Source organism: Pyxicephalus adspersus, chromosome 6 (assembly GCF_032062135.1).
Source record: "Pyxicephalus adspersus chromosome 6, UCB_Pads_2.0, whole genome shotgun sequence".
Lineage (NCBI taxonomy): Eukaryota > Metazoa > Chordata > Amphibia > Anura > Pyxicephalidae > Pyxicephalus > Pyxicephalus adspersus.
This window is the reverse complement of record NC_092863.1, coordinates 64,946,852-64,961,436: the sequence shown is the minus strand read 5'-3', so window position 1 is coordinate 64,961,436 and position 14,585 is coordinate 64,946,852. Positions and strand designations below refer to the sequence as shown.

At 39.5% G+C, this 14,585-nt stretch overlaps 1 protein-coding gene across 1 annotated transcript; it reads right to left on the bottom strand.

Annotated features, from left to right (window-relative positions):
- Window positions 1-2,004: 2,004 nt before the first annotated feature.
- Window positions 2,005-12,739, bottom strand: TMED7 (transmembrane p24 trafficking protein 7). Its single transcript, XM_072416066.1, has 4 exons — window positions 12,603-12,739; window positions 9,192-9,401; window positions 3,673-3,918; window positions 2,005-2,401 (listed from the first exon to the last, which is right to left on the bottom strand). The coding sequence occupies exons 2-4, from the start codon at window positions 9,360-9,362 to the stop codon at window positions 2,165-2,167; spliced, it is 654 nt and encodes a 217-aa protein (XP_072272167.1). The 5' UTR covers window positions 9,363-9,401; window positions 12,603-12,739; the 3' UTR covers window positions 2,005-2,164.
- Window positions 12,740-14,585: the final 1,846 nt, after the last annotated feature.

Below are 14,585 nucleotides of genomic sequence, written 5' to 3'. Positions count from 1 at the left end.
CAAAAATCTAGAGCCTGTGTATGGATACCAACTTTGTCCAAGCTATAATAAATTCTCACTTTAAAAATGTGCATCAGGCAGCCCTTTATTGCAAAAAGGGACAGGTGATGTCCTTTCTGCAATAAGCATTCCATCCTGCCTGATCACTCTGTGGAACTGAAAAATGCTTGGGATACCCAACAATCCTGGCTTCCCCTGCAGTTGCTGGGACTAAATAAATTCCTGTACACCTACATGAGAGTTATGTCATCCTAGCCTGGCTATTCAAGATTGTAAATAGCAACAAGAATATGGCAGCACTCTGTGATGAGGGGCAGGTGAGTTTAGCAGGGTTTAGTTCCACTTTCAACAATTCAAATGCATGCAACATGGATGAAGAATACCAATTATCTCTTAGGAAATAGGCAACCAAAAACTCTAAGAATTATGGATTTATATAAATATGGATTGGAAATGGATTTATATTGTTGCAATGACCACACAAAATAAAAAAGAAATGTGTGCAGCAGAATTTGGAGAGCACGGACAATAAAGTTTGTGCCCACAACTAAACATACTAGAACTTGTGCGTCTGTAAGGTCTACATGGTGCTAAGTGTACAAAACTCCACCAAAATGTAGCAGATGGAATAAACAAACAAAATATTGGTTTTATTCATTTTTTACACTGTGAAAGAAGTAGGTGTAAAATTCAGGGCTGCTTGAAAATCCTACCCTACACAGGAAATACACCTTCTTCCCCCATTTATCAATAGTCAAACACAAAAAAACAAAATAAAGGTTTAATTATTTAGAATAAAATTATGTCTATAATTTTACAATTGCTACAAACTCATTCATAATGAATGGAATGATTTATTTTGACCGAAAACCTAAAACTGCCTTATGTGACATGAAGCGGCACTGCAATTCATATTTTTTTTTTATCTTCCAAATGAATAGTTGTTGTTTAAGCATTTAAAAAAGGCATCGATGAATGCAGCCAGTGGAATTATCTGAAAATGGCTGTTGACTACACACAGCTCTCTAAACTGCCCATCACTCCCGTAACTACATGGCAGTTTCACAAGAAACAAATTCCCATCTTTAGAAGCTGTCAGTGGTGTGAATTCCTATTCCCCAATTGTTAAGATGGGGGACAGCTAAAGCTGTCAAAATGTGCTGGAAACTTTGTATAAAGTAAACAGTAATCAAGTCACTGTGATAGTGCCACCAGGTTAGTGGCACCACTAACACTTATATAAATTAGCATTTTCCCAGCTTTTGAGCTTTTAGGTTTGCCAATAAAAAACATTTAGCAAAGAAGACTGATGCAGGTTTAGTCCTGTGCCAAGTAGTGGGTAATAATTTACCCTACTGCCCCAGGTAACCTGTAGATGTTTACCATCCAGATCTGCAAGACATTGTTCCCAGGACTGGACAGGGACTATAAATGAATCGTTACAGAACACACTCACCTTCTCCACTTCAGCTAAAAAAAAACATTTAAAGAAATTATCCTTTAACTGAGCTCAGACAAACTGAAGAGATCATTTTACTAAAACACAAGCTAAATGCCATATTACTGTAAATGTAAGAGGTCAAGTGCATGGTAAAAATACAATCTACTAATAATATATTTTATTTCATTAGAACATGTTTCAGAGTCCAGCCATACTGCTGCCCTCTGGGGCTGTATATCAAATACAAAAGTGTGTAGTTGGAGCTCTCATAACAGGACCAACAGACACTTTGTAACTGATTATTGTAATTGTGTATACACGGTTATCCAGCCAGCATTAACCAGCTTTCAGCATTACATTCTCTCTATAGTTCTATGGGGAATGCTGGTTAAAGAGAGCTAGTGGTACTATTAAAGATTAAAGTATTTGGGAGAAAATCATCTTCAGAAAGAAATAGGTAATTTTAAATATAAATGGCTGTCATTATATCCAAAATATTCAAATAACTCCAAATCCCCCACAATATCTTTAAAACAAACCATTTCATTCCCAAAACTCCAACCTTTTTCCATTTTTTTTTATTGTTCAAGGGTTTCTTTTTTGAACTGGAGCTTAAAAAGTAAAACATAGCTTTACCGATATATACAGTCATTTACCTACAGGTAATAGGGGGAAAAAAAACAGTGAGTCATGTAATTCATCAAGCATCCCGGAAAACACAGGTTATGATCCGACACGTGTTGTGGTGGTTCTTTTATCTGAGAAGAAACTTTTGAGCAGGAACACCTGTCCAATGCTTACAACTAATAGAATAATAGCCTCCCCTATAGACCAATAGGCTACTCGTGTATTAAGATCTTCTGCACGGCTTCGACCTTGGGCCTCCCTTAAACGGAAGTGTGTCTGGTAGTCAATGACTGACTTCAGGGCTTCATGGATGGACACGCAAGCAGATTCCATCTGTAGAAGAGCAAAAACAAAAGATAAATATGATATATGATAAAGGTTCAGGTCATGTTTAGACTCGTGGTATTTTAATGCATTTACTGCTATTGGGCACCTACTGGCAACCATAAGGCACCTGGGAGTGGTAACAGCCAGTAACCTGTGCATGTGTTCACAGGCAGCAAAAGCCTAGAAGAGCAGTGCGCATTTCCCCACTTTCTTTGTTGAATTGAGACCACTTAAAAGTGCATAAAAATGCTTGCATAAGCACTGAAAATATGTATCTACTGAAGTCTATTCAGGCAACAAATTGCCTTTGGAATCTGTATGCAGTGTCTGAAAAAACTTTGTGAACATGCCCTTAAAGTGTAATATTATATATATATATATATATATATATATATATCCAAGCCCAGTATCCCTCTCCTTGCACATCACAGCCCTTTCTGAAATCTGTTAAATAGACATTGTGAACTACTACTACTGGGAAATTTGCTGGTGACAGGATCTGTTAAATATCTGGGTAGTATATTGAAACTATAAAATTGAACTTCCCTTATTTGTTCCCTTTAATATACCAAGGTTTTGTTAAATCTGCTTGATAAATACAAGCAATGCCTGTTGAGCTTGTCAGAAATCTTGTCAGCCAACAACTTTATGTTGGAGAGTTTTTTGGCTACATTATTTAAGTTCAGATATGCTTTAGGTTTTCTTGTCCTTTGTCTCTACTGCAAGCGGTGTGTCTATTTATGAAAATTAAAAATATATTAGCCCCATATGTGCCATCAATAAGATGTACTACAGGCTTCTTTGTGTAGCTGTAAGAATGCAGAGTTAGTACAGGAACCAGTATAATGAATACTGCCATAACATGATAAACTGGCTTTTATACAACACTGCATTTCTTTTATCTTTTTTGAAAAATACGTTTCTGCATTTTAAAACAAACAGTAGTAGTGCTTCGCTTTCTGTGTGTAAAAAGGGTATTATGTGCATGTATTTGATCATGCAGAGGGTAATATAATTCTTGTGTTAAAATTGTGGTCACACCCATTAGTAGTATCTACCCTAATCTACCTTATTTAAAGTCTATATTATGAACAAAAATGTGTGTGTAAATTATATAACCCTTCCCTATATGGCCCATGAAAGACTAGTCTGCCAGGCAAATGTGCCATCTTATAACAAGCCTACTCAAAAGGATCCCATAAAAAATATAGTTATTCTGTAGCATTTGTTTTTTCAAAGCAACAGCAGCCCCACTTGAAAGGCCAATCATACTATACCTGAGTCAGTGCAGTGGCTCTGTTCTCACTTGGGAATAGTGGAGGATCTTCTCCAACTTGGAAGTCAAAGTAGACGGTCTTGTGGGTGAATGTGGAAAACTCATTGCTGAAACAAAACTTGTATGTTCCATTGCGGGAGGCTGTGAAGGTGAAACTGTCATATTGTTTCTTCATTTCCTTGTACAGCACAATCCCATCAGGGTCTTCAAGTCGGCAGTCCACATCATAATGGCCACCTGTAATTACCTGTTGTATATTAAAAGAAAAAAAAGTTACATTCAGAACAAGCTTTAAAAGCACTTTAAAACTCACTTTCATACACCCTATACCTATAGAAATAATAACGGATTTAACCTTCAGTGTCTACAAAAGAGACACAGAAATCTCAGTTTTGTTTCCATTTACTTTCTCTAAAGCAGTCTCGGCAGACTGCCAGCAGCTTCTAATGTGAACACACAACAGGTCTTTCTAAGATGCTAGAAGCCCACTATGACAACTTTAAGGATCATAAGAACAAATAGAAAGACTGCTTCCTTGTCAGACACCATCACCTTGATTTTTGCAAAACATTACTCACCAAGGCCCTGGCTTTCTGAAGGTGTGGGTGTAATGTCCCCATATTCTCATGGAGATGCAAGTTTTTGGGAGAATGATTGGGGTGGCAGGGAAGCAGACTTTCCACTTGTATGGAAGGTCCTCTGTATTTTTTATGTGCCAAAGCATGCAACCACAAGCTATAGCATTTTGGTACCCAATGCAGTCCAATGCTACTGGTGTAAACCACCTTAAAGGATATCAAAACCTGAGAAAAAACTGTAATACATTGCAGCTTACCAGTCATTAATTGTGGTGGCTGCATTCATTGTTATTTTGCAGACTCTGAACCTGTTCATTCTGCCACCATGCAATGTCCTTGTCACTTTCTGTGAGCTGAGGCTAAAACAAAGTTATCTTCCTTTTGTAAACTACTAATCCCTCAATCTTTAGGAAACCGAGGAGAGAAAGACATATTTATGTCCACCCTGGGTGACAACAATGACTCCCTCCAATGGTGAAGGGAATGAATGTAGTCACACTATGACAGAAATGTGATAAGCAGAAATATCAGGTATAAGCAGTAATATCAGGTAGGAATATAAAGGGGAAATAAGAACACTAAATCTGCCCCATCATCTGAAGACTGAAAAAGCATTATATTAATTTTTATTTTTTGTTTAGATAAGCTTCAGGCCTTTATAAAAAGCCTACATATTACTGCAAGATAAACTGTGTATTTAAATGTCAGAAAACATGTCTTATTAAGCGGGGGAAAGAGAATGAATTATTTAGATTCAGCAGCAAAATGCTCAAACTTTCAAGTGAGTATGAAGTTAAACAAACAAAAAAAAATGGATTACTGAATCATGAGAGTACTAAGCGATTGTTGACAAACTGGGCTGGTCCTGGAATGTATGATAAGTCTGTTTCAGAAAGTAAGAAACAGTTTCCACTGGAACAGTTGTCCCAATTAGAAGATGTCCTTCTCTATGGCTGTTCTACTGACAACTGTAAAATGCAGGAATTCCCATTACTTGATGCCAATAATTACAGGTTGAGCAGCAAGGAAAAATTTCCTTAGTAACTACACAGTCAGCAATAAAAAAATAATTTGTGTAAATAATTATTTGACAAGGTAATCATAAATGCCAATATATAAGGGACCCACACATCATTGAAAAATAGACAAATTACAAATGCTGTTTGCAAGAGAACTTTGTTCTTCATTAGAAATCAAGATGTGCAGGCACCAGCAAACATGAATAGTAATGAATGGATTTGTAAGAGTCTGCTATAACCAGTTTGACAGGTTTGCTTTCAACCCACATAAAACAATCGCTGTGGGATGAGTGAAAAATAAATGCCAGCTCATCCAATGAAGGAGTGTGTGTTCAGCAAAACCAAGCCAACAACATGCAAGCCAGGTGAATGGCGAAAATAACTGTCGAGCTGTAGGACCACACAATCAAAAGGTATTTTAGAGATGTAAGAGAAAAGTCAGGTACTTTTTAAGTCACAAATCTGAACACCAGAGCAGAAAAAAAAAAAAACTTCAGATGGAAGCTTCTTCCATGTTTTCATGCTGTATACTCATCTAAGGACAATGACAACTGGTGGGGTAAGATTTATGTTGTCACTTATTTAGCTCTAATAGTTCTGCAAGAATCTGACTCTTCCCTGTAGAGTTTGGGAGTCAGTTCATCTACAACTAAATTCCTATATTGGAGTAAGTATATACATTTTTTAATCACATATAAGTCTTCAAATAAGTTTACTCTCACTTGAGAGTCAAATAAGTCAACCTTGTTTTACATTGTTCCAAAAAAAAATACAAGTTGACAGATCAGCTTTGCAGGATAGAACATTGTCGTGGACCGTGTTGTTCAATTTCCATTGTAAATTTTTTAAGTGGAATGTTTGCTGGCCATGTTATTGAGAGCCAATACACTTTTTCTGAAGAAAAGGCTCTGCGCTCTGTGGCAAAATGAATTGTTATCCTAAAAATCGACTTCATCACCAAACTTACTTTCAATTGATAATATGAGAAAAGTGTCCAACATTTTATTATGCACCTTTGTGTTTACTGTAGAGGTAATGACTGCCATCTCTATTGATCTTTTACCTGACATGCAGCCCTAAGTCATTAATAAATTTAGAAATGTATTTGTTTTCTTCAGGCAGTTATCTTTATATGTTTCACTGGAACAGCACCAAACAAAATTTCCAGTATTATCCCCGTGGCCAATACAGATTTATAACACTGAATATTACTTTCACCTAATCATCCACAGTCCATGACTGTTTCTCTTAAGCCCACTGTAATCTTTTCTTTAAGGTGGTAATGATGGTTTATGCTTGGCTTTTCTGTGAATCTCATTTCTTTCATCCAATTTATTACAGTTTGTATATTGACTGGCCTTTCTTCCCTATAGTTTTTTTTTCTTTTGTTGAGCATTTTCTTATTTCCAGGCATATTGCTTTGGGTTTTCAGTCCTAATGTTTTGACACCTTCCTTGTATCTGAAACTTTCTCTTTTTCAAATTACAAGGCGATATTTTTTTTTTCTCATTGAATGATTCCATAATTTTTCTCCTACTTAGTTTGAACAAAACATGTGCCAACAAGTACAACAATTTCATTCAATTTTTGGAGGGATTCTTTACAATATCAGACTGTTTAGCTGTCATAAAAATAGTTTATGTCATATGTGTGATTCGTTTTTTTCCCCAAAGTAAAACAGCTGAAAAAGGTCAGGTAAGTGACATGAAAATAAATAACAGGTGAAAATAACACCCAAGAGACTCTGCAATGTATATTAAGTATTGGCAAGGCCTCACCATGGCCATAATACCACATGTTTATAAAGCCTTAAGCTGCGTACACACTTGCAATTTTTGTCGTTGGAAAGGATCTTTCACGACAAAGGACTACACGATGCATGAACGGTGCTGTACATACAGCACCTTTCATGCTCTATGGAGAGGGGAGGGGGAGAGCGACGAAGCGGCACCCTGCTGCGCGCTCTCCCCCTTCCCTTTCATTAGGATCGGTCGTCGTCCATCGTCCGTGGATCCGGCAGGTCGGTCGTTCGGACGATGGACGACACCGACTGTACACACGGCAGATTTTCGCCCGATATTTGGCCGATGCCGATTATCGGGCGATAAAAATCTGCCGTGTGTACGTAGCTTTACACAATGTTAAGCTCTCAGTTGGTTTTGAGACTTTGAAGCCAATTTCCCTACACTTGCAAATCCCAGGCTCCACACCTTGGTCTGCATTTTATGAATGGACTGTAAAAAGCAAGTTGTGATGTGGAATAACCTAGTGGTACACGGGGCACAGACACAGAGGGCACATACCAACAGTCATTCTCCGTTACAAATACCCCCACGTATCTACCGTAAACATCAATGACTGTGAATGGCAAATTATTTAAAAGTTTGCCAATATCCTTCCACAATCTTACATCCCAATCACATAAGAGCAAACCAACTTAGAAAGGAGATCACAAAATATAATTATTTTCCACACATGCATATTTTGTTTGCAAGTCCTAATTAATATGGGTGATGGGAACAGCAGTTCCCAAGTGATGCATGGCTAGAATTTTTTTACCACTGGCAACTCCAAACTAGTTGTGTGCTTTCCAGCATTGATTATATTGTTTACCCTTGCCCCTGGGTAACACTACATACAAAGAATAATCATGTCTCATGACTCACTAAATGAAGTAAACACAACTTAAGTACAGAATGCAAAAGCCAACTTGTGTTCTGGTATAAACAAAACAAGAGAATGGTAAATTGTTTGGAAAATGAATACAGAATCTAGTCAGGATCTCAAAAAAATTGTACAGTTCAAGTGAGCACTACATGATGCTCATCTCCCTCACCTGGAAGAGGCTTAAAAACTCCAGTTGTATGTATGGGGCCTTTTTATATACACCTAGGCTGCAGATATGGCATTAGTTAATTCTTCTTTAAGACAGCCACTAACATGCAAAGGCTGGAGCTAATAAGTGGTGTTCACTCTTGGTGATATGCATTTTACATGTTAATAAGAAAATCATTGGTTCTCTTTTATATATAATTTCTAAAGATCTGAACGTTACAGGGTAGGATATGCAATGTTACCAGAACAAAGACCAAGCAATAGATTTCCCAAGTCACAGTTCTAACATGCTTCCTCTTACATCACAAAAACTATAAGACACAAAGAGAGCATGTTTTGTTCTTCATTATTAAAAATCTGAGATATGGATAGATCGTTTGATGAGGACTGTTGTGCCCCAGGATAAGCTTCACTACAGCAAATATCTCATATAAAATAGAAGCATGCATAGAGGTGATACATCATAGCTAATGCCTTTTAAAGTTTAGTCCTACTAATCCCTTGCATCAAAACTGCCTTTTTTGTCCACTGTGGTCCCAAGAAAAAGCACAGAATACCAGGCTGTACATGGTAAAGATCATCCATATACCCCCACTTTACAGCATCAAGGCAATTTAACTTTAGATTCAGGCACCCAGTGATGCAGAATGGTAGAAGAGGAGAAAATGCTCCCTCAAACCTGAACATACCCGGTTCTACCCGCAATACTCACGTATCTCCATTCCGACAGAGAGAGACGCCATCTTTCTTCTTATTTTCTACCTGGATGTGATCTACGACCATTTTGATTGGACATAACAGGATGACATGATCAAGGTTTTTTCAAAGTGGGACTTTAGTTCCACTAAATATCGGCTACAGAGGAGGTGGGCTAATAAAATATTCTGTTGCTCGATGGCTGAGGTAAAGGTTTGGTTTAGGTAGCTGCCTTTCACTCCTTACTTGGAACCAGTGAACCTTGTGTATTAAAGTGTGGTGGAGGTTTTATTATTTGTTTTTTTACTAAACTGATTGGCTCATGTTAATTGCACTCAAGACAGACAGACAGTAAACATGGGTAGAAAAAAAAAATGGTAAAGTTTTCCTACCTGAAACTCTAGTGTACATTTGGTTCCCTGAGTAATATCTTCATAGAAGCACTGCTTGGCATTATCAGGCAGTTCAAAGGTGATTTCTGATGCAGTGGAACATCCTATAGTAAGGAGAAGAAGCGAAAGCAAAGACCTCCAGTTCGATTTGTACCTCAAGCCCTGCATCATTAGGTTTTTACTGGCCACGGCTACAGCAGCAATCACCTCCTGCAAAAACAGTTTACAAAACAATAAATTAGTTCTTCACTGAAAACTACTAATCATGATCAACTATAATCACAATAAGAGTGCATTGTAATCATTTGAATCTATGCAAACTGTGTTTTGTGGTAATAAAGCTTAGGATCCTAGTACTGGCCCTTTAGTCACCTACAATACAGTGAATGGTGAAAATAAAGGGTATAGGGAGCACCAGGTACCTTCTATTAACACAATGCATTATTTCCCACTCTTGCATGAGAAATTTTAAACAATATCTAATATGTAACATCAGCTAACTCCTTGGTGGTTTTTGGTAGTTTATGACGGACATTAACATTTGGAATTAGAATATAACCTTGAAGATATAGGATTTTACAAATAGTTTTTTGACCAATATGTTTTTTTTTTTTTTTTTTGCTCACACTCAGCTTATAAGGTCTTGGACTATGCAATAGGGTGTTTTACCTTCCTCTGGATTAGCTGTGGGTTCTAGATAAGAGGGGTTTTTCAATGCATTTATTTTCTAGAAATGTTTAGTGTTTTAGCAAACCTAGCTTTAAGCAACTGCAGTCTGGCTGACTTCAGTAAACCTATGGAGAAGGGAGGAGCCCGTTGCATCCCTTTTCATGGAAAAAGACAGCAGTTGTCCCCAGTTGGTCCCTTAGGGTTCTCCTGTGGCAGGGGTCGTCAGAGGATCACTAAACACACACTTAATTAAAGTTAAAGCGAAACTAAGGGTACACGTGCAATATTTGTTGTTGTAAAGGACCTTTCATGATCCTTTCCAACGGCAAACGACTGCACGATGCATGAACGAGTTCTGTACATATTGCACTATTCTGCTCTATGGAGAGGGGAGAACAACAGAGCAACACCCCTATATGCTCTCTCCCCTTCACTTTCATTACAATTGTACCTCGTCCGTGCATCCGCTAGGAAGCACAACGGAAGCTGAGCGCTGTTCCACTTTTAAGAGTTTACGACCCAGTGGGTCAATATTGCAGAAAGGGACTGCAATAATCCCTCCTACCTGCTTGATCACTCCTGGTATCTGGGAAAAAAATCTGAGCTGTGCATGCATAGCGTTAGCTTTGGTTTCCAAGATAGCCAGCAATCTCTACTTTCCCTGCACATGTCGAGAATTAATGAACTCCCACATGACTGCACTGAAGAGAAGTCCTCCTTGCATGGCCAAGACAAGCTTATTACACCGAGAGATCAGATCACCAAGACCTTCTGTATTATGGTCTATTAAGACTACTGACTTCTGTAAAACAGGAGTTTTTGTGTACGGAGGTACGTTGTGTTAAAGCAGCCCATTCATTGTGACCAGGCTGTCAATGCATCTCAGCACACAAAGAAATACACCTGCACTATATTTAGCAAAGCCTGTATATATGTGATTGTGTGAAACATGGAGTGAATTGCGACACACTGCAGAACACCTTTACATTACACCACCATACACTATAGTAAACAAAATATTTGTGGTGTAAATGTGGTGTTAAAACTTCTATACTTCTGATCTGATAAAATGATTGGATGTGTAGAACAATAGGCAGCCAAGGGATCATTCAGGGTCCTATTGCTTGTGTATAGATCAGATGTGTTGCTAAAAATATACAAGCTGTATCATGAATGCAAACAATTAGGATTCCAATCACTTTCTATATAGGGGGGAAAAAAACAAATGAAAGGGCAGAATCCTTTACGTGAGTGTACAATGTTTTGGGACTTTTTTATTCGTTAATCACTAGATTGTCAGCAAATCTTTGTCTGTACTTGGCCTTAAAGAGGAACTAAACCGAAAAGTGTCGCCATCTTCTCCTCTTCTTCATCCTATGTCACCTGACCCAGGCGCGAGATCGGGTGACGTGGGATGGAAAAAAACTTTTACAGCAAGGTATCACAGGAGGCTTTGCGCTCCCATTCAGTCTCGATCACCTAAGCCAAGGGTGTCAAACTTTGTCCCCCCCAAAGGAATTTCTAAATATGAAATGGAGCTGGCCAGGCGATGCATTGAAATAGCTGCTACAATTCCCGGCATCAGTCGCGTCTATAGACCAGCGGCCTCTCTGCCTATGCGTGGCCCCACATTGGACTGTTTTATATATGCAGGGAATTGTAGTAGCGGGGCTATTTCAGTGAAGAGGGAGTTCCAGACACTCATAACATAACTCATAACATTGGACTATTTTCCTGACGCAGGGAATTGTAGTAGTGGTGCTATTTCATTAATAAGCTTATTCCAGATTGAATGTGAAGCAAAACCTCTTTGTTTCCATATGAAAAGATTTTATATCTAATGAGAAGGAAAAACTTCCTCAATTTTTTCAATAAACTTCAAGTTTGGCCCGCGACTTTGTCTAAGTTTTTAATTTTGGACCTCTGTGTATTTGAGTTTGACACCCCTGGCCTAGGCAAAGGAGAATTGGGGGAAGGTGCTGCAGCCTTTTTTTTTTTTTTAAAGGGTGTTGCAATTAAAAAAAAAACAAACAGAATTTTTTTACTTTACATTGAAGGGTTGTCTACCCTTTCATGTAAAGTGAAATTTCTGAGTTTAGGTACGCTTTACATGTCTGATGACAGTCATCCAAGATGAGCACAGCCCTTTCCTATGCAGATGTAAACCAAATCTGACCAAAACTGTACTGTGGTACAATAATAGATCAATGAATGACCGTTGTACACTCCTATGGAGGAGATTACAGTGGGTATCCAATTATTCCATACTAAACCCCAATGATTTTAGAACACTCAGCATTCTAAATGATTGCAGTATATTGTACAATGGGCTAACTACAATGAAAGATTTGGCAAACATTGTACCCTGGCCATGATATCAATCTGCAGCGTACTATACACATAGACAGGGCGCTGTATAATATGATGGTCATTATGACAATGTAGGGAGTCCCATCCCCCGGTATACACGACACAACACACCACACTACAACACACCACAACACACACCAATCCTGCACAGAGCCCAGGGTGTCCTGGATGTTGGTTGCTCAGGGTTACAGGAGTGTGGTGACATTTCCTGTGATATGTCAGTGCTGGGTCTGCCTGTACTCTATGACAATGACAAGCCTTCCCCATAACAATCCTCCATTGTTCTCTGTGCTCCCCCTGCACAATACTAGGCCCTCGCCATACACCTGCCGTACCCGGCGGCCATAGCTCACCCCCTTCGGTCTCACTCACCCGGCTCAGTTCCGGATGTAGTCTGACAGACGACGTCCTGCAAGCGTGGCAGAGGAGGAGGATGATGGGGCGATGGAGTCTTGGACCGGAAACCGGTGACTGCTGCCCCGGAAACGCTCAGTCAGTGCATACGTGTTCGTCACACAGGGGGAGGAGGCGGGAAGAGAGAAGAGTTGTGTGTCCTCCATAGTGGGGAGTGTTCTGTGCTCACTATTCTGCTGGCTTCTTCATTAATTTCTATCGGTTACACCAACTGTCACTGAACACAAACCCTTCCATGGCTTCTCCTTTCCATACATAATAATCACTGTACCATGGAAAATATGCTGTGTTGTCTCCATTGGGAAGACACTCAATCATTTCCTGTCAGTGTGCTAAAATGCCCTCTTTGGTGTCTCTGCACCTGGTTGTACCCATTATATTTCCTCACACCTGTAATGTTTAGGATTTCCCCCACTCAGGGTTACATTTCCAAAATAGGAACCACTCCTGGATTGTAAGCTCTTCTGGGCAGCATCCTTCCCTCCTGTATTAATGTCTGTAATAGTCTGTCATTTACAACCCCTATATAATGTACAGCACTGCGTAATATGTTGCCGCTATATAAATCCTGTTTAACCTCCCTAGCGGTCTAGTTGCGTCCAAATTTCCATGCCAGACAGAACAGCTAACCTTTCTCCACTCTGCACAACTATAGCAATTTTTACACTACCACCGCCATATATTGTACAATAGCAGCTGTGAGCTAGAGAAATGTGAAGGAACCATGATGGATTGCCTGCGTGATATCTGCAGCAGGTGGCACCAGATCTGGAGTACAATGCGGGGGCAGCGCCAGGCTGGTGAAGGGACAGTTCAGTCCTGCTGGACTGTTCTTGACTCTGTTCTCCCTATGGAGTGATGGTTGGATACCTTCTGTGCCAGGGGGGTGCCTGGCCATAGCAAACCAATCAATCACTACTTTGGTGCTTTTTTCTGTTGGTGACATTTAGTGCATTTTTTCAGGTTAGTTGTGTGTGGATCTGGGATTGATAGGACCTTACTATAGATGACTAAAAGAAGCTAAGGTAGTCAGGGTAGGTTGGCCTTGAGGCTAATGGACCACTGAACATAGGAGCCTGGTTCCCAGTGTTAGGAAGCTTCAATGGGGAAATCCCTTAAAGAAGGAACCCATTGAAAAAAAAGTTTTTTTAGAACATGTGGATGCCTAAAAGGGGAGATGCTTTCCTCATTGCTTGTCTTGGATAGAGAAGTTCGGAGAGGATACTGGAGGTTAGCTGTCAGTGGCGATTATGATCTAATGCTACTGGATCTGGACTGGCAAAATTTGACATTCAGCTGCAATAATGTTGCTGAGCAAAATCTTTATTCACCAGACTATTTCTCACTAGATGGATCTCCGATTTGAGTCCAATTAGTCAATGCCATTACCCTGATTTGAATCTTCTGGGAAGAAAAGAAGTCTTGACTGAAGAGTCATGTTCTGGCATTTTTCAAAGTGTACATACCGTGACAGGGTTTAACAACATTTGGTTGGAAAGGCTAAAAAGCTCAAGGGAAGGTAGGCTAGTTTTCCACTGTGGTGTTGGAAAAACTGAAAAAACAGTCTAGGGTCTGGCCTGGATCTAGTCAGGGAGGAGTCTGGAAGGTTCCCTGGCCATGTCCACGTTCATGCTACTTGTGGAAGATGAGCACAGGCGTGGTATTTAGACTAACAGGCATAAGGATCAGAGAGCTCTGTATCCAATGTGTAGCTGGCGGATGGAGCTCTACACCATTTGTTGCCAAGGGAAATTCCCAAAGACTTTAGGTTTCCGTAATCATGCTTGTGGATTTAGTTTTATCCCTTTTTTTCTCCAGAGAAGAATTTGGGCTGCAAAGTGAGCTAAGAAAGGAGTTAAGAAAGATTTTACAGCAATTACCTATACTAGGTCAAGAGGGCCTGGGCATTGCCATGGGCAACACTGGGGTAGCTCTGGCAAA

What these genes read in the sequence shown, in the direction of transcription:
- TMED7 (XM_072416066.1), bottom strand. Translation starts at nt 9,362, where the DNA reads ATGATGCAGGGCTTGAGGTACAAATCGAACTGGAGGTCTTTGCTTTCG. An exon ending in AATGTACACTAGAGTTTCAG is followed by an intron (nt 3,919 to 9,191) that starts GTAGGAAAACTT and finishes AATATACAACAG; the next exon opens with GTAATTACAGGTGGCCATTA. An exon ending in GAGCCACTGCACTGACTCAG is followed by an intron (nt 2,402 to 3,672) that starts GTATAGTATGAT and finishes GCTCTTCTACAG; the next exon opens with ATGGAATCTGCTTGCGTGTC.